The sequence below is a fragment of the Thalassophryne amazonica genome, chromosome 4 (genome assembly GCF_902500255.1).
Source record: "Thalassophryne amazonica chromosome 4, fThaAma1.1, whole genome shotgun sequence".
Taxonomy (NCBI): domain Eukaryota; kingdom Metazoa; phylum Chordata; class Actinopteri; order Batrachoidiformes; family Batrachoididae; genus Thalassophryne; species Thalassophryne amazonica.
In genome coordinates, this window is record NC_047106.1 from 94,003,626 (window position 1) to 94,023,700 (window position 20,075).

Genomic DNA, 20,075 nt, shown 5'->3' on the forward strand with positions numbered 1-20,075 from the left:
ACAAAACTTCCGAATTAGTGCATTATTCAACATTAAAATATATATGTTATATTTTAACTTTGTACAAATGACAGAATTGCCATTAATGGAGTTATTCTATCAGTATTAATGTCATTTATAAACCAAACCATAAGTCAACACCGCTTTATTTTCCAAGATCTCCGCCTTACGGCAACGCTGTTATTGAGTAGAAAGGTAAGCTTTGCTGCTCCTCTCAACTGCTTCGCAGGGTGCACAAAGACAGAAGTGCTAACTCATTGTTTGGGTCTGGGTCTTTGATGCTACCAGAAGCGATTGTGGTGATAAAACTCAAGATCAGCTTGTTAGTAGCTGTAAGTGTATCGGAGACAATACTGGAAGCTATCAGTTATACAAATTTTGGGGTGGTTTAGCGGTTTAGCTTTATATAAGATAACTTTTCAGTGAGCTGATTATCTGATATCAAAGCTAATTTTTTTGGTTAGCTGTGCCCACCACTGTAGTGAGTGAGAGAGAGAGAGAGAGAGAGAGAGAGAGAGAGAGAGAGAGAGAGAGAGAGAACGAGAATCTTACTTGCTTTTTAGCTCTGAGAGGTATTTTTTATGGCAACTGAAGTGTTTACCCCATCACAAATCTCCAAAAACGATTACCCATGGGTTGGTGGACCACCTACAGTAGCCAGTGTTCAAATACAAAAACACAATGCCACATGGGAGAAAAAAAGAAAATGATAAAAAAAAAAAAACATATAAAAGCATAAAACATAAAATATTTGAACATACAAACATAAAAGCATGATGCCTAGAGCAGCACGGTAGCTTAGTGGTTATCACTGTTGCCTCACAGTGAGGAAGTCATGGGATCACTTCCCATGTTCATGTTCTACCCATGCTCATGTGGGTTCTCTCTGGGTGCTCCAGTTTCCTCCCACATCCAACAACATGCATGTTAGGTGAATTGAGAATGTTAAATTGACCATAGGTGTGCGTGTGTGACGGAGGCCAGCAGGAGTCGCTGTGCATATGGTAGTCAATAGGCCTCATTCCCCTGACAGCCAAAGGATATTCTGGCCATTCAGACCAGACTTGGGTTTTAGCTGACTGGTCAGAGCATCTGCCACCTATGCCGGAGACTGTGTCGCATCCCCAGGAGCAAGTGGGAGGCGTCAAAAACACAACGCAGAGCAAGCCACTACACGTGCGGGTGTGAATGTGTTTGTCAGTCTATGTGTGGCAATGTGACACACTGGCGTTCTGTCCAAGGTGTACCATGCCAAGCACACTATGACTGATGGGATAGGCTCCAGTCCACCACCCCCCCAAGACCCTTCATTGGCGTGAGTGGGTGTAAAAGATGAATGATGGCCTGACCTGGCTTGCATTGTGAGGGTGTATCAGCTTTGACATTTTGGCCATGTGGCACATTCTGCTATGTATGATCCAGCCAGGTGTCTGAGTGTTGAGGACCCTGATGGCTGCAGAAGGCCAAGGGGATGCCCGCATGTCACCTGGCTGCGGCAGATAGATGGTTACTTTTAAGAGGTTGGAATGGGTTGTCTGCATGGGTGGCTGCCATCCAGGACCCAAGGAAATTCCATTGTGTTGTGAATGTTGGGAAGCATCCACAACACCAGGACATTCTCCCAGGCTTGACTTGAACAAAGTAGATTAATTACATCAGAGAAAGAAAGAACACCTTCTAATATGAAAAGAGAGCTATTCATAGGATTGCTATTTTCCCCTCTTGATGTCGCTCCACGCCTCCTCATTTGTCAACTTGCATTTATCAAGAAAGAACGTGGAGAGGAATTCTACGTGTTCCACCATCCATCTTGGTAATCCTCTTCTCCTCCACTCCTCTTTCCTGGCCTTCTCCATCCCTGTGCTCCTTCTCTTGATCCCGGCGTTGTGTTTTGAATTCATTTGTAGTAAAAGCAAATTTATCATTTTGTCACAGAGGCACGGAGAGCAGGGAAGAGGGCTGAACATGGCGCTGTCCTTTCTCGCCTTCTCCACTTCCGACGGCCTGTTTTCATGATCACTGCCCCAGAACCCCGCCCCTCCCTCCTCCTAATTCATCCTCCCAATTCAAATTTCTGTCTTTTATGAACCCACCAACCTCATCCTAGCAAGGGCAACATCAACAAGTAGGTGATAAAGGCAATAAGGCACTGCCTACCTTAACATACAATCCCTCACTTAGTTAAGTCCATAGGTATTTGGACAATGATACAATATATAGAGATATTAACCTCTGTGCACCACTATAATGTGGATTAAAAACAATCAAGATGTGCTTGTCTCACCTTTCAGCTTTAATTCTGAAGATGGGGTGGGGGATTTTCTTAAAATGAAGATGTAATATTTATGCTACATGTTGGTAAAAGGCACATGGGAGTCTTGAACTTGTATTTGATCTGTTTTCTTTCATGAAAATCTTTCTCTCTTCTATTTCCAAACCATTATACCTGATTTCATCAGATCTCAAAAATTATGCAGAAAACGTCCTGATTAGCACGTGGCTAGGAGACCACCTCGGAACAGCAGGAGCACCACATTTCCCCCATGTACAACTGGAGTTGTGTCAGGAAAGTTAATCCAGTGTGAAACCTGCGTCAGAACACTGAGCAACTGGAAGCAGTCAAAAATGTCTCTACCATGAAGCTGTGCCTGGTGGAAAAACAGACAAATGTTGTGCTGTGCATAGTTTCTCCAATCACATCTGCAGAATCCTATAAGTCCTTATTCAGATGTGATTTGGTGGGTTCCTTCACTCATCTCATTCTTGCATGGTCACTTGAAAATTGAGAACTGCCTACTGCAGACTTTTTTCCATACATTACCATACATTTTGCATTTCTTAATGGATGATGATGATTTGTAGCACAGTGCCTTAGTGGTTAGCACTGTTGCCTCAATGCAAGAAAGTTGTTGGATCGCTTTCAACCTGGTCCTTTAGCCATGTTGACATTTGCACAAATTTGATCCCGGCACTGAACACATTGGGAATCATCTCAAAGGTAATTATTTATAATATTTATATTGTAATGTCTTGGTAAAACAGTTGCATTTTCTGTCCTTCTTATGTGTTAGATAATGTATCTGTAAAGTTATGTTTATTATGGATGTACTATCGTGTTCAGATGCGCAGCATTGCAGCAATGAGACACATAGACTTGCACTGACACACTGTTTTAAATAGGTTCACATCTAGTACAGAAAATTATTGCATGTCAGAAGTTTTGAACATTTTAAAATTTTCTTTGCGCACTTGCACACAGCTGCCCACAGCTCGCGTACAGTTTACAACAGTTTACAATGAGTTTACTTACTGGCACAGGGATAAAATTTGTGCAAGTGTCAAAGCACCTTTTCTCTGTGTAGTTTGCATGTTCTCCCTGTGTTTCCATAGATTCCCTCTGGGTGCTCCAGCTTCTTCCTACTTCCAAAGAAATGCAGGTTAGGTGAATTGGTGACTCTAAACTGACTGTGTGTGTGTGTGTGTGTGTGTGTGTGTGTGTGTGTGTGTGTGTGTGTGTGTGTGTGTGTGTGTGTGTGTGTGTGTGTGTGTGTGTGTGTGTGTGTGTGTGTGTGTGCGTGTGTGTGTGCGTGTGTGTGTGTGTGTGTGTGTGTAAGGTTGTATAGTACATATTTGTGACAGACTGGCATCCTGTCCAGGGTGGTAAATGGGTATAGAAAATAAATGAATGATAATAATGACATCCAAGACATATTCAGTGATTTGGAAATGTTCATGTTTCCACCCTCTGACTTATCTAAAGAAAATTGACTTTGAGAATGATGATTTTTATAAATAATCCTTATATTTAGTTTGTCCAGTTACTTAAGGTTTGCAAAAATGGACGTACTGTGTATTAAAATGTCTGTTAAAGCTTAAATCAATTTTTTGATGAACTCCATGAATTACAGCTGAAAGTCTGCACTACAGACACATCACAATTGTTTCATGTCAGCTTCACCGTTGTGGTGTATGAAGGCAAAAAAAAACAAAATCAAAGAAGAAAAGTGTCACTGTACAAATACCATGGACCTCACTGAATAAACCAGTTGGAGCTGCAGCCTGGAGAGGCTTGACTGACGTCCAACCATGGGTTCCAGTTACACTGAATAACACCTTGCTTGCCAATCAGATAGCAAGTAAATTACAGGATGCACACAGCAGAGCTACCAGACTGAGAATCTGTAATTATTGTGTTCTCATCATCAAAACTCCCCAGATTGACTCAATGTTTTATCAAGCACATTCCCAGGAACTGAGCTGTTAAGAAACTAGGCACAGTATAAGATTTGTGCAATGTGTGCATGCAAGTATAAGCATGGATTAGAACCACAAGGATTCTTGAAAACACACCATAACCTCACCAGAAAATTGACATTTAAAATTTTCTTTTCAGCCTCAGCTACTCACCACCTCCAACTCTGACTAACCCAGTTGGGTAATCCCCCTAGTTTCCACACACAAGGGGCACACAAGGGATATTGTCACTGCTCTGCAGTGGGATCATCTGAGCAAGTTCACACAAGTCACATACTGTAAGATGCGTTTTATTTTCAAGATTCTGTTTACTGTAGTGTGCTAGCATGATTAAAAGTGAATTATTTCCTTGCACAACAACTCCATCCAGGGACTGGAACCTGATGAATGTAATAACAGGAGGATGAAATCTCAACATTCTGAAATTGTGACATAGAATTACCCCATCTAAAGGTGAGCAGCCTCTAGGTTTACCCCAAGAGTCTACCAGGTGCAGCTGCACCATGTCACAAATGCATTATGGCCATTGTACACCATGTTACTGATACCACCAACAGCATCGCCGCACATTTCAGGCATGTTTGAGAAGCAACTGTCTGCTTACCAGACAACACACACCAAATATATTTTTGATAGAAGGCCCACAGAGCAAGTGGAGGACTGGAAGTTAACAAGCAAAGGGCATAGTGAATCTGTTGTATTTGATATTTGAATTAACAACATATGTGTATGTAGTAGGAACTTAATATCTATATTATGCACTTACGAGGTCTATTAGAAAAGTATCCGACCTTATTATTTTTTCAAAAACCATATGGATTTGAATCACGTGTGATTGCGTCAGACAAGCTTGAACCCTCGTGCGCATGCGTGAGTTTTTCCACGCCTGTCGGTTGCGTCATTCGCCTGTGAGCAGGCTTTGAGTGAGGAGTGGTCCAGCCCCCTCGTCGGATTTTCATTGTCAGGAAATGGCGGAATGATTTGGGCTTTTTTTCCATCAGAATTTTTTCAGAAACTGTTAGAAACTGGCAGCTGGAAACCATTAGAAAAATTTATCTGGCTTTCAGTGAAAATGTTATGGGCTTGGTAGAGAATAAGGAGTGTTACTGTCGCTTTAAGGACGGCCCCCAGCGACTGTGGGGCGCGCCGCGCTCCAAAGCCACATCCTGGCATCCTGTCCAGGGTGTACCCCTCCTGTTGCCCTATGACTGCTGGGATAGTCTCCAGTCTTGACTGGAGTATGCAGGTATAGATTATGAATGTCGTTTGCATTTTGACATGATAATCACCATCACGTTATATGACTTGATATCTTATATCAGAGTGAAAAGTACCACATTAAAATGTGTTTTTTTTTTTTTTTGTTTTTTACTTTTTATTTCATTTATATTTCCTAGCTGTCTTGGGAGAGTTAGAGGACTTGGCCGAGGATAAGGACGTGTGGGTTGAGCTGCTTGGTGTACCGCCACTGCCACCCAGGCCTGCATAAGTGGCAGAAAATGAAGGAATATATATATATATATTTTTTTTACTTTTGTGGCAGCACATTTTCACACACAGTTACAGTACATCGGATTTACCTGTAAATTTAGGTATGCATTTTCACATAAAGTTGCGCATGTCAACTGGTGTATGCCATATCCTCACCCATGTTTTCCATTTACATTAAATAAATCATGATTGCATCTTTGGCTTTCAGCACTGACTTGTTCTCACAGCTAAAAATAAATAAATAAATAAATAAAATGAAAATGTTATCATGTCACATGTAGTCGAGGATTACTGTCAGAGCAGCAGAATGCAACAAAGAATATTAGTAATACCAAATTCTTTACAGGTAACTTATACTAGTGCAGCAGATAAGTGAAACAATCCTGCAAATGGTGATAAAGCATCAAATTAGGCAGAAATACTCCTCAGACAATCCTCTTTAGAAAAAGTCGGTTGGCCACTTGAATTTTGAATCGGTGGTCAGGTGGGGTCAATTACACAGAGGTCAAAATTAAAAGATGCTCCAATCATATTGAAAAATATTCCACATTATATGCCTGATCATAAAGATTCCAAAAAGGTATAGTTTGGACTATCTGTGACTGAATTCTATGGAGTTACGGGATAAAAACAGCAAGAATGGTGACAAAGGTCAGTGTCATTTTGTACAGGGGTCAAAAGTTAAAGTTGCTCCAATTTTGGTAAAAAGTGATGCAAATTATTGGTTGAGCTAATAGGATTAATAAATGAAATAGTGTTGACAGTGTTGAATGTTTGGTCTCCAAAGTAAAGGTCAAACAAGGTCTACGTCTATTGGATTCTATGACATGTGACATACAGTAGTACTGTATGTTACCCCGTAATGTGATAAGTAAGGATGATACATAGTTCAAACTATTCCTTTTTAAAATCGTGTTAACTCAACTAGTAATTTGCATGACTTTTACCAAAATTGGAGCAACTTTAACTTTTGATCCCTGTACAAAATGACACTGACCTAACTTCATAGAATTCAGTCACAGATAGTCCAAACTATACCTTTTTGGAATCTTTATGATCAGGCAAATAATGTGGAATATTTTTTTCAATATGATTGAAGCATCTTTTAATTTTGACCTCTGTGTAATTGACCCCTACCTGACCACCGATTGAAAATTCAAGTGGCCAATCATTTTTTTTTTTCTAAAGAGGATTGTCTGAGGAGTATTTCTGCCTAATTTGATGCTTTATCACCATTTGCAGGATTCCCCTCTAAATATTCTCTTATCTGCTGCACTATACATTATTTGTCTAGGGAAAATGCTCTGACATTTAGAATAGATTAGCCAGACAAACAGAAAACCTAAATTATCATCAGTTTTTTTTCATAAAGTGATATTTTACTAACTGCTAAGTTTTCAAGTAAAACATTTTTTTCATTTCAAACCATCAGCCAAATGGATTTGAAGCAGTTACAATCATCACATTCGAACTCCTCAAGATGCCCCAGACACCAGAACAGACACTTTTATTTCACTTTTCATCACAGCCTTTTGACCTCATCCATTTTCACCCTCTTTTCATCTTGTCTGCTGTTTGATTCCCCCCCCCCACCGTCTCTGAGAGACAGTGGAGCTGCAGAGTGGGAGTGCGTTGTCTCAGTGCCAGGGCAAAAATAGACAGTAAATTACAGAGCCTTCAGAGAACACCCCACTGTGCTGCATGACCTCAAAATAACACACAGACGTACACTGCACACTCACACACAAACATTAAATACACAGTATGCTGGCCTACTTCTGCATTTCTCTTCCAGCCTGTTGATGTGATTATCACACACCGACTATCACACTGTTTCAGCCCTGTTGTTAAAGTTATGTGTTGTGAAGAAGCTTGTGAGTGAGAGCATCACTTCAGCCTTCTTACGCCTTCTAAAAAATATTTACTGTGCATTCTGTTGTCTTAGTTAACAAAATCTCACACTCCAACATAATCACTAGTGTTACCATTAAACTTACTACAGACCACCTGTGGACTCCAACACCCTACCATATCTCACAACATTTCATGATTCAGCATCACAAATTATACATTAATCTATTGGTTTGTGATATTGTCACGAAAACTGGCACATTTTCATAACGGGAGCACAAATTCATTGTAATACATTCCGTGACTGGAGCACAAAATGAAAAGTGATGCAGGGGGGTCGGGATTATGGTTAGGGTTAGGGTTTAGGGTTAGGGTTAGGGGAAGGGGTAGGGTTAGGTTATGTTTATGGTTAGGATTAGGGGAGGGGTAGGGTTAGCAATAGGAAGACAAAAAAAGAAAAACATCACGAAAATGTGGCTCATTTTGTGATGAGCACAAAAAAAAAACAAAAAAAACATGAGATTGGGTTGCCAAAACCATGCTGCCAATGTCTTGACAACAGTCGCACCATCATTTTGGGCATGAAATTTAAAACCAGATTTGGAGGTACTCAAGGATTTGGATGTACGCAAGTACAATGGAAAAAAAAAATCTTGCCATCCTAGTATCATGTTAGCTTTATATTATTTTGTTTTTTGTTTATCAGCGGGTCCACATGAAATGTCAGAACATTCCTATTCTAACATAAATGAATCTTGAGACTTTATTTATTGTTTCAGTAACTAAACAAATCAATTCTAAAGTTACGAACCGTATTTTCCAAATAAATAATAAAGGATTATTAACCGACTGCGACGTCTGTACAGGGAAATATGAGACTGAGGTGCAATTGTGAAAAACACAGACGTCTGATATTCCTATACAGACCGAGCAAGTGAGGTTAATAATCCGTTTATTATATGGCTATTACAGTGGTGGCCACAGTTCAGCTAATCCAATAACAGATAATTATTGAAGCTCCGGTGTTCTTCAGATCCGTTGGTGGTGGAAGCTGTGTGGGATCCGGCTCTTCTCTCGCCAGACATCTTCTATCTTCGAGCCTGCCCACACGTCACCTTGTGTATAACTGACATTCCACAATATTGTTATTGTCTGTACTTCGTTGTGCGATTCACAACATTAAATTGTTACTTTTTGGCTTATCCATTGTCCGTTCATTAATGCCCCCTGTTGTGGGTCCGTGTCACGACACCTTCCCAACAGGATTTCTCGGCCAGCGTCATGGATCCCGAGGGGCGTCAACCAGAGCTTGAACAGCCAATGGAAGAGCGAGGTGCAAAGGCGCCAGCAGGAGGAGTGTTAGGTGAGCTGCAGCAAATTCTAACCGCTTTCACTGCTCGGTTGGATTTGGTAACCGAGCAGAACGTTATTCTCAATCGGAGGATGGAGGCTCTCACCGCCAGGGTGGAGGCGCGCAATTAAAGCGCTGCTGCAGCACCTCCTCCTGCTGGTCCCTTGTCAGACACAGACGTTCCACTGGTCATTCAACGACCCCCCCCACCCTCACCTGAAGCATACATAAGCCCTCCGGAGCTGTAAGGAGGTTGTGTCAAGACGTGCGCAGACTTCCTAATGCAGTGTTCGCTCGTCTTTGCACAGCGTCCCCTCATGTACGCGTCAGATGCTAGCCGGGTGGCTTATGTTATTAATCTGCTTCGAGGAGAGGCATGCGCCTGGGCTACGGCGCTCTGGGAGCAGAACTCACAGCTCCTAACGTCATACGCTGGGTTTGTAAGAGAGTTCAAACAGGTTTTTGATCATCCCAACAGAGGCGAGACCGCTTCAAGCGTGCTACTGTCAATGCGACAGGGGCGCCGGAGTGCAGCCGAGTATGCAGTCGACTTCCGCATCGAGGCTGCGAGGTCCGGCTGGAATACCGTTGCACTGCGCGCCGCCTTCATAAACGGACTGTCTCCGGTCCTGAAGGAACATCTGCTGGCTAAGGAGGAACCGCGGGATTTTGACGGGCTTGTCGACCTGCTTATACGCTTAGACAACCGCTTAGAGGAACACCGTCGGGAGCAGGGCGGGGGGCGTGACCGGGCACGAGCCGTCCCTCTTCCTTCCGGGTCTGAAAGGGTGCCGTCGTCCCCACGCTCCACAGCCAGAGGGCCCCGTGTGGCAACAGCTCCCCCTGCTGATGAAGCTATGGACACGAGCAGGGCCAAAGTGAAACCAAATGACAGACAAAGGAGGCTGGCCCGCGGGGAGTGTTTTTTCTGTGGCTCTAGTAATCATATACAGAGGAACTGCCCCAAACGGTCAACACTACAATGCCCATCCTTAGAAACTGGGCTAAGGGTGGGCCATAACACACATGCAGGGAAGCCCCATAGATCCGCACAAATCCCAGTCACGATCCTTAGTGAGGAGTTAACCCTTCACGCCCCAGCACTCGTAGACACGGGGTCGGAAGGGAATCTGCTGGACAGCAGATGGACAAAGGAAGTAGGGCTCCCTCTGGTGGCTCTGCCTTCACCTTTGAAGGTACGGGCACTAGATGGCACCCTTCTTCCATTAATCACACACCAGACACAGCCCGTGACATTGGTGGTGTCTGGGAATCACAGGGAGGAGATTGTGTTTCATGTAACACCTTCTACCTCCCGAGTGATTTTGGGTTTTCCATGGGTGTTGAAACACAATCCCCGGATTGATTGGCCGTCTGGGGTTGTGACGCAGTGGAGTGAAACCTGCCACCGGGAGTGTTTAGGATCCTCGGTTCCACCCGGTGTGACCGGGTGGAACCGAGAGGAGGTCAAAGTCCCCCCCAATCTGACGGCGGTACCGGAGGAGTACCACGATCTTGCTGAGGTCTTCAGCAAAGATCTGGCACTCGCCCTTCCCCCGCACCGACCGTATGATTGCGCCATCGATTTGATCCCAGGCGCTGAGTATCTGTCCAGCAGGCTGTGCAACCTCTCACGTCCGGAACGAGAATCAATGGAGACCTACATCCGGGACTCCTTAGCTGCCGGGTTGATCCGGAACTCCACCTCCCCGATGGGCGCGGGTTTCTTTTTTGTGGGTAAGAAGGACGGTGGACTCCGTCCATGCATCGATTACAGAGGGCTGAACGAGATTATGGTTCGCAATCGATACCCATTTCCTCTGTTGGATTCGGTGTTCACGCCCCTGCATGGAGCCCAAATATTCACCAAACTCGATCTTAGGAACGCGTACCACTTGGTTCGGATCCGGAAGGGAGACGAGTGGAAGATGGCATTTAACACCCCCTTAGGTCACTTTGAGTACCTGGTCATGCCGTTCGGCCTCACAAACGCCCCCGCGACGTTCCAAGCGTTGGTTAATGACATCTTGCGGGACTTCCTGCATCGGTTTGTCTTCGTATATCTAGACGACATACTCATCTTTTCTCCGGACCCTGAGACTCATGTCCAGCATGTACGTCAGGTCCTACAGCGGTTGTTGGAGAACCAGCTGTTTGTGAAGGGCGAGAAGTGCGAGTTCCACCGCACTTCTTTGTCCTTCCTGGGGTTCATCATCTCCTCCAACTCCGTCGCCCCTGATCTGGCCAAGGTTGCGGCGGTAAGAGATTGGCCCCAACCAACAAGCCGTAGGAAGCTGCAACAGTTCCTCGGCTTTGCAAATTTCTACAGGAGGTTCATTAAGGGCTACAGTCAGGTAGTTAGCCCCCTGACAGCCCTGACCTCCACTAAGGTCCCCTTCACCTGGTCGGATCGGTGCGAAGCCGCGTTTAGGGAGTTGAAACGCCGGTTCTCGTCTGCACCAGTTCTGGTGCAGCCTGATCCTAATCGCCAGTTCACAGTGGAAGTGTATGCCTCTGACTCAGGGATAGGAGCCGTGCTGTCCCAGAGCGGGGAGTCCGATAAGGTTCTCCACCCTTGTGGCTATTTTTCCCGCAGGTTGACCCCAGCTGAGAGGAACTATGACGTCGGCAATCGGGAACTCCTGGTGGTGAAGGAGGCTCTTGAAGAGTGGAGACACCTGTTGGAGGGAGCGACGGTGCCCTTCACGGTTTTCACGGACCATCGGAACCTGGAGTACATCCGGACCGCCAAGCGGCTGAACCCCGGTAAGCCCGCTGGTCACTGTTCTTCGGGAGCTTTGACTTCCAGATTACATACCGCCCCGGGACCAAGAACCAACGATTGGATGCCCTGTCCCGGGTGCATGAAGAGGAGGCCAAGGCCGAGTTGTCAGACCCCACAGAGACCATCATCCCCGAGTCCACTGTCGTGGCCACTCTCACCTGGGACATGGAGAAGACCGTCCGGGAGGCCCTGACATGGAACCCGGACCCGGGGACCGGCCTGAAGAACAAACTGTACGTCCCACCAGAGGCCAGAGCTGCGGTTTTGGACTTCTGTCATGGTTCCAAGCTCTCCTGTCATCCCGGGGTGCGCAGAACCATGGCAGTGGTCCAGCAGCGCTTCTGGTGGGTGTCTATGGAGGCCGACGTCTGAGACTACGTCCAGGCCTGTACCACCTGTGCCAGGGGCAAGGCTAACCATAAGAGGACTTCGGGACTCCTCCAGCCCCTACCGGTACCTCACTGCCCCTGGTCCCACATCGGCCTGGACTTTGTCACGGGCCTCCCGCCGTCCCAGGGCAACACCACCATCCTCACGATAGTGGAGCAGTTCTCCAAGGTGGCCCACTTCGTGGCCCTCCTGAAGCTCCCTACGGCCCAGGAGACAGCAGACCTCCTGGTCCACCACGTCGTGCGTCTGCATGGGATCGACCAAGGACATCCCGCTGCAAGTGGAATCACAGAAACTCAAAGACAGGTTTATCGGACCGTTTCCCATCCTCAAAGTCCTCAGTCCTGCTGCAGTGAAGCTAAAGCTGCCAGCTTCACTGCGGATCCACCCGGTGTTCCACGTGTCCCTGGACCTGCACCGCCTCCTGCCCGGATCATCGACGGGGAGCCGGCATGGACCGTGCGTCGGCTCCTGGACGTCCGTCGTAAGGGTCGGGGGTTCCAGTATCTGGTGGACTGGGAGGGGTATGGACCCAAAGAACGCTCCTGGGTGAAGAGGAGCTTCATCCTGGACCCGGCCCTCTTGGCCAATTTCTACAGCCGTCACCCGGATAAGCCTGGTCGGGCGCCAGGAGGCACCCGTTGCGGGGGGGGTCCTGTTGTGTGGGCCGCTAAAGAGGAGGTACTGCTGGCCCACCACCACCAGATGGTGCCCTGCTTGGAGTGCGGGCTTCAAGCATGAGAGGGCACCGAAACTAATGGAGTGACAGCTGTCACATCATCACCACCAGCTGTCACTCATCTACGTCAACCTCCATAAAAGCCGGACTGCAACTCCACCTCCCCGCTGAGAAATCAGCTACCATTCAGGTAATTTTCTCTGCTGAACTAAAACATTGAGTAATACTCTGAACTTCTTTGCAGCCGTTTTCCTGTGGTGTTTTCCTTATCTGTGGGATTGGCGTTTGGTGTGATCAGTGACGGCTTCTCTTCACACCCCAACCAGATAAGTGATTAGGCAGGAGCTGCACGAGTGTGTGATTGGAGGTGGAGGTGCTCCCTCCCAAAAGAACACAGACTGTGGGATTACTGAGTGTGCGAACTCACACTCATCAATACTGTTTCTGTTCTCTGCCAGCAGTACGGGGTCTGACAGCTGAAGACAGTGGCCACCTGGGGCGCAGGGCTTGGCAGCTCCGGTGTTCTTCAGATCCGTTGGTGGTGGAAGCTGTGTGGGATCCAGCTCTTCTCTCGCCAGACGTCTTCTATCTTCGAGCCTGCCCACACGTCACCTTGTGTATAATTGACATTCCACAATATTGTTATTGTCTGTACTTCGTTGTGCGATTCACAACATTAAATTGTTACTTTTTGGCTTATCCATTGTCCGTTCATTAACGCCCCCTGTTGTGGGTCCGTGTCACGACACCTTCCCAACAGCTTTATTTCTTCAGATGAATCCCACTGAAATTAACAGGTAAGAATTTATATTTACTAAGGTGTCTTTTATTCTGCCAATCAATGCATTAATGAACATATTTCGGTTGTTTAAGCGTTCAAAACGTATAAAAAAAGCAGAAGCTTTTTATTTTGTGTATCTAATACCGAGATAAACTGTGACTTCTAATACTGTGTTTTACTGCTTTTGAAAGATGATGACAGTGTTTGGGGTTTTATTTTTTTAATTCATTAATTTTTCATGCGTTCTTATGTGTTTGTGATCCTTGAATTTACCCAGCAGCGAAAAGTGAAAGTGAAACTGGTTTATCAGAAGCCGACAGTGAAATCTGATGTGGCCGCGTCTGAATCAATACTAAAAGTTATTGGTTATCTGAAATAAAGATACATTTTTTTAGCAGTTTATCGGTTTAGCATCATAAAAGATAACTTTTCAGTTATCTGATTAATGGTTATCGAAGCTAACTTTTTGGTTAGCTGCGCCCACGCTTAATTTGTGCTCCCATCATGAAAATATGGTGCCTTTTGTGATGGTATCACAAACCAATAGATTAATTACTTTTCGTCATGCCATCACAACTGGGTTGAAATAACACATCAGCCTCACTGAACACATACTGTAATCTTTTTACTGTGTGTGTACATATGTATTTATTGCACTTGATGCATGAATACTGGGTTTCTATCCATCTTTGGTCCACACACATCACAACACTTCCTTTTGCTACAACTGGCGGCAAATCAGGAATTTTACTAACACTTTTCCCTCTGTCTCTGTCTGTCACTCTGTCTTTCTCTCTCTCTCTCTCTTATACACACACACACACTCTCTCTCTCTCTGAAGTGAAAGCACATAGCACCTACTATTTCCATACTTTTATGACCCCAGGTTCAGTGGAACTAAACACCCCATATGTAATAAAAATATGTGTGTGTGTGTGGGGGGGGGGGGGGGGGGGGGTTATGGGTATAAAGTGGATGGTCACTGAAAATGTTTTTGGTTTTGCATTCTTTACAGAAAATGAGCCAAGGCTGGTAAGTCTGAGGCTGAAAAAATAGTAATAATTGAAATGGGTCCCACAAACCTGACCAAGGGATAACATTCTTTGTTTATATGCACAGCATCCACCTGAGTCACTCAGTTTATGTGTCTCAGTTTAGCTGCTGATATAAGTTAGGGTCCCTGACCCATATCAGCAGCTAACCCTAAGGGCCCCTTCACACATAGTACGAATGTGGTCAAATAGTGCATGAAGTGCGCATGAAGCAGGAATCGTATGCAATACGTGTAAAATCATAGCTGCCTCCAATGCCTCGTACACCTGTTGCCACAACTATTTGCGCACACCAGCGGCTGAAAGACAGAGTGTGCACTGTGAGAGCCCACACTCTGTCTTTCACACTCTGAACCCTTTTGCGGCAAGTGTCGGCCAAATTACAGCTGACACACATGAACATCTAACACTTACACAATGTGTGGCCATTCACACTATTACCACAACAATAGTCAGCAGACAATCACTGTCAAGCCGGATGTGAAATTTGTCCAAGTGGCCCCACGAGTGTGTGCACTGAACTGACGGGGTGTGTCCACCAACAGGAGCAGCTGTGGAGCTCTGTGGTTCTGGACATCATGGCTGCGGAACACGTACCGTGTTTGGACGGACATGAACTAACAACTGTCTACTGTGATGCGCGTGTGTCTGCTTGCTGTCCTCACAGAGGTGAAGTGGACCATCAGATCATAGCACGCAGCGGGCGATCTGAATGTCACATCACCCACGTGAGCTCTGTTCCACATGACTCAGTGTCTGTCCTGTGGCGCGCTGTCCACAAGACACACATGTTGGGCTGGAGACGCTGCCAGCAGATGTGGACATGATAAGAGCGCCCTGCTTATCATTCATGTCATTTTATGACTGTACGTCTGTGACCATGGGTCATCTACAGAGGAACAGATGGATCATACTTGTATTGTCCACTTGATAAGAGGAATTCAATAAAATGCGGTGTTTTTATATGGTGTGTCATTTTATTTTTTCTTAAATATACTCAACAAAGATATAAACGCAACACTTTTGGTTTTGCTCCCATTTTGTATGAGATGAACTCAAAGATCTAAAACTTTTTCCACATACACAATATCACCATTTCCCTCAAATATTGTTCACAAACCAGTCTAAATCTGTGATAGTGAGCACTTCTCCTTTGCTGAGATAATCCATCCCACCTCACAGGTGTGCCATATCAAGTTGCTGATTAGACACCATGATTAGTGCACAGGTGTGCCTTAGACTGCCCACAATAAAAGGCCACTCTGAAAGGTGCAGTTTTGGTTTATTGGGGGGGATACCAGTCAGTATCTGTGTGACCACCATTTGCCTCATGCAGTGCAACATATCTCCTTCGCATCATCCGTGACGAGAACACCTCTCCAACGTGCCAAACGCCAGCGAATGTGAGCATTTGCTCATTCAAGTCGGTTACGACGACGAACTGGAGTCAGGTCGAGACCCCGATGAGGACGACGAGCATGCAGATGAGCTTCCCTGAGACGGTTTCTGACAGTTTGTGCAAAAATTCTTTGGTTATGCAAACCGATTGTTTCAGCAGCTGTCCGAGTGGCTGGTCTCAGACGATCTTGGAGGTGAACATGCTGGATGTGGAGGTCCTGGGCTGGTGTGGTTACACGTGGTCTGCGGTTGTGAGGCTGGTTGGATGTACTGCCAAATTCTCTGAAACGCCTTTGGAGACGGCTTATGGTAGAGAAATGAACATTCAATACACGAGCAACAGCTCTGGTTGACATTCCTGCTGTCAGCATGCCAACTGCACGCTCCCTCAAATCTTGCGACATCTGTGGCACTGTGCTGTGTGATAAAACTGCACCTTTCAGAGTGGCCTTTTATTGTGGGCAGTCTAAGGCACACCTGTGCACTAATCATGGTGTCTAATCAGCATCTTGATATGGCACACCTGTGAGGTGGGATGGATTATCTCAGCAAAGGAGAAGTGCTCACTATCACAGATTTAGACTGGTTTGTGAACAATATTTGAGGGAAATGGTGATATTGTGTATGTGGAAAAAGTTTTAGATCTTTGAGTTCATCTCATACAAAATGGGAGCAAAACCAAAAGTGTTGCGTTTATATTTTTGTTGAGTGTACGTCCATGCCCTTCTTGATATCAGGCATTTTTCCACACCTTTTACAGAATAGCAATGGTAGCTCAGTGGTAACGTTTCTAGCTGGCAATCAGCACTTTTGGAAATTGCAGGTTTGAATCCCGTGGGCGGCATGTATTTTTAAATGTTTTTTAATTCACAGCAGCTGCACAGTGTGGTTCCCGCATGCACGAAACTGTCGCAGCATGTATTTTTTATTTTAGTTTTTTTTTTTTTTCACAGCACACTGTGTTCCCGCATGCACAAAACCGTTACAGTGGGATCATTCGATGTTTTCATGGTTCGCTCATACGAGCTGTTCCACTGTGATTCACCCTGAGTTGTATTTATTTGTATGATGTGTGAAGGGGCCCTAACTTAGAGTTAAGGTGATAGTTTAGGTTTACGATTAGGACCAGTGTAAGGATTGGGGTAAGTCTGAGTGTCTTCCAATGCTATTCCAGCTCATGAGCAGCTCTGTCTGTCAATGCCAAAATAATATCCCTACGTAATGTCTTAATATCGGAAGTGCCAATATAAGTAACAGTTATGTGGTAGAAGTCATATCATATTTATCCCACTGTGTATGTGCAACCAAATGTGCTGAAAGAATATCCAACATGTGGTATATCTGTGAACTTACAGCAACTGCATAGTTAGTTATACAAATGACATTTAACTCCACATTGACATCACAATGCAAGAAAATCATCATACCACCAAACTACCAACCTGCCTATGTTAGTCGCCTGCCAGGGTAAAATTTGCATAGCCATTTCCTTGTCACTGCCCTTTCTTGATCCCTTAATGTTCAGGGTCTTGAGCCATCAATAACCCTTCCTGCAGATTTAACAAATTCTGACATACCCAAAATAAACCTGACACAGTGCTCACCAGTACTGCAGCAAAGTCATAAAGACTAAAGACAGGAAATTGATGAATCAATATCACAGCTGTTTGTCTCACTCACCTTGAGAGAGTCAAAACAAGCAATGACTCTGCCATTTTCCACTTGACAGCTCTTGGCAGGATGGGCAAACTTGCACTCGCTGTCTGGTCGAGAACACGTTCCTCTCTGGAATTCCCGACAAACCTCTAATGTCAGCCACTTTGTATCCCGGATTGGTGTGACATTCACTGCCATGTTGAAGCAGGCAGGAGGGGGTGATTAGGAAGAATGGATATCCAGCTAATGCAAAAATGCTTGTGTGAGTTTCTAATGAAGGCGGGACAAATGAGGATGAATAATTCAATGACATGGGGAAAAGGCCAGCTTTAAGAGGTTTTGTCTCCACTGTCTTATTGTCAAAGAAAGCCTGTGAGGCTTGGGACTTGCCTACCACCTGCGGCCCATCCTATGTGTGAGTCTGTTGTGGGTGCAATAGGGATCCTTCAACACTCGTCACCCAAGGCTGATGCTGGTGTCAGCCACGGAGGTTAGCTTTGTAATCTCTCAACACCCACCCACACACACACACACACACACACACACACACACACACACACACACACACACACACACACACACACACACACACACCCGCTCTCTATCTTCTCTGCCCTCAGCTGAACTGTCAGATAAGACAAATGGCAAAGCACATTATTGATTTAACTGGCCCATGATGAAAAGATGCAGGGCTGGAGAAGGAGTGTGGTGGAAGAAGTGATCCCTTGCGCTCACAGATGCTGGTAAAACAGTCGTCAGTGTCAGGCTGTATGCGGAGATGAGTGGGGAGTGGTCGACTTCTACAAAGGAGGGCTGAGTAGCATGGATGGAGAGCCGTCTGCCTGGCAGACAGAGCAGGAGGTGGAGGAACGAGGGACGTATCAGCTGAGGGGTTTGGCAGTCCCGGGGCTCTCGGTGTGGCTGGCAGCTCTGATGGTCACAGACAGGCACGGAGGCAGAGGCTGCTTCAGAGGAGCCAAACAGCCACAGGGGATCAGCCAACGAAGGCACTTCTCTCTGCAGAAAGTGAGGGAATAGCATCAGTGCAGCGAAGGTTAACGCATGCACAGGTTAATACAGTCAGGCACACATTCACAACAGCTTCATTTGTACGCTTTTCCCATTCATTGTTTCGGCGTGGAGCTCTTGCAGACATTGTCGAGCTCTCAGCTGGAAAATCAAATCAAAGACCATATCGCCAACAGTAAAGTTCACACTCTCAGGTGTTGACAATTTATTTAAGGGAGACAGTGAAGAAGAAAAAACAGGAGGAATCAAGACCACTTATCTGGGTATGGCATTCTTTCTAAACCCTTTCAAACTTCTACAAATAGAAAAGGAAAGTTGACATTTCAATACCATTTGCCTTAGTCAGCAATATTCTAACTAGTTTAACCTGTGCAGTACAAGGGTCAAAAACTGCAAAAATGCAACGTATGTACATCTACATACATTCAAGTAAAGATTTTCAACTGAATGAACATGTATGTACATAGACACATAATAACAATAATAATAATAATAATAATTATTATTATTATTGTTATTATTAGGTGTCCAAGCCCTGAACGGACGAAGACAACCTACTATAATCATAATCATCTCTGTAAGACATTGTCAGTAAAGACAAACATTCGGCACTTGTATTCTTGATTTTATTGCCCCAAGGAAATTTTTTATGTTCATTTAACAAATGATCGATTCATCTTTAAATGACAGCTTATGTTATCACTACAACACATTTATGTTTGGTTGTTTTATGTCATTTCATCCATTGAGCCAACATTAACACACCATAAGCTATGAATAGGGGTGGCACAGTGGCTGGATGGTTGGCACTGTGTAAAAATCAAACAGGGTTGGTGTAAAAGCACCTTGAGTCCTAGGTGATGTACGTCAAGTGTATATCTGAGCACCCGCATGCTCTCTGAGACATGTCTATTGGATAGGGTGAACATATTTTGAATACCGAAAACCAGGACACTCAGCCTGGTAATGAGATAGAGGGTACTACTCGGCAGAACCGGAGTGGTTAGCAGAACTGGAATGATAATACAATTGATGGAATGATTGACAGAACAACACCTTACTATACCCCTACTCTGAAGGTATTGATAACCAATATCTAGATAATGTAATAAAGTGTTATCATGCGAAGCAGAAAGTCCCCCCATCATGTTCAAACTATACCATACCATACCCTTTATTTATATAGCACATTTCACAAACACAGTTTCCAAAGTGCTGTACAAACACACACACACACACACACACACACACACACACACACACACACACACACACACACACACACACACACACACACACACACACACACACACACACACACACACACACAGAGGACCACACACTCATGCAGTGTTAAA

General features: G+C 45.0%; 1 protein-coding gene and 1 long non-coding RNA gene across 5 annotated transcripts in view; both read right to left on the reverse strand.

Moving 5' to 3' along the window:
* Positions 1–18,197, reverse strand: part of LOC117508496 (muscleblind-like protein 1) — a 262,264-nt gene extending 244,067 nt beyond the window's left edge. For all 4 annotated transcript variants that reach the window (XM_034168271.1, XM_034168270.1, XM_034168269.1 and 1 more), the window contains exon 1: positions 17,713–18,197. In XM_034168271.1, the coding sequence (XP_034024162.1) occupies positions 17,713–17,886 (174 nt within the window). In that variant the 5' untranslated portion in view covers positions 17,887–18,197. The remainder of the gene's footprint in view (positions 1–17,712) is intronic.
* Positions 18,198–18,284: 87 nt separating this feature from the next.
* LOC117508497 overlaps positions 18,285–20,075 on the reverse strand; it is a 140,729-nt gene continuing 138,938 nt past the window's right edge. Inside the window, exon 2 of the long non-coding RNA XR_004560107.1 lies at positions 18,285–18,705. This is a non-coding gene — a long non-coding RNA (uncharacterized LOC117508497). The remainder of the gene's footprint in view (positions 18,706–20,075) is intronic.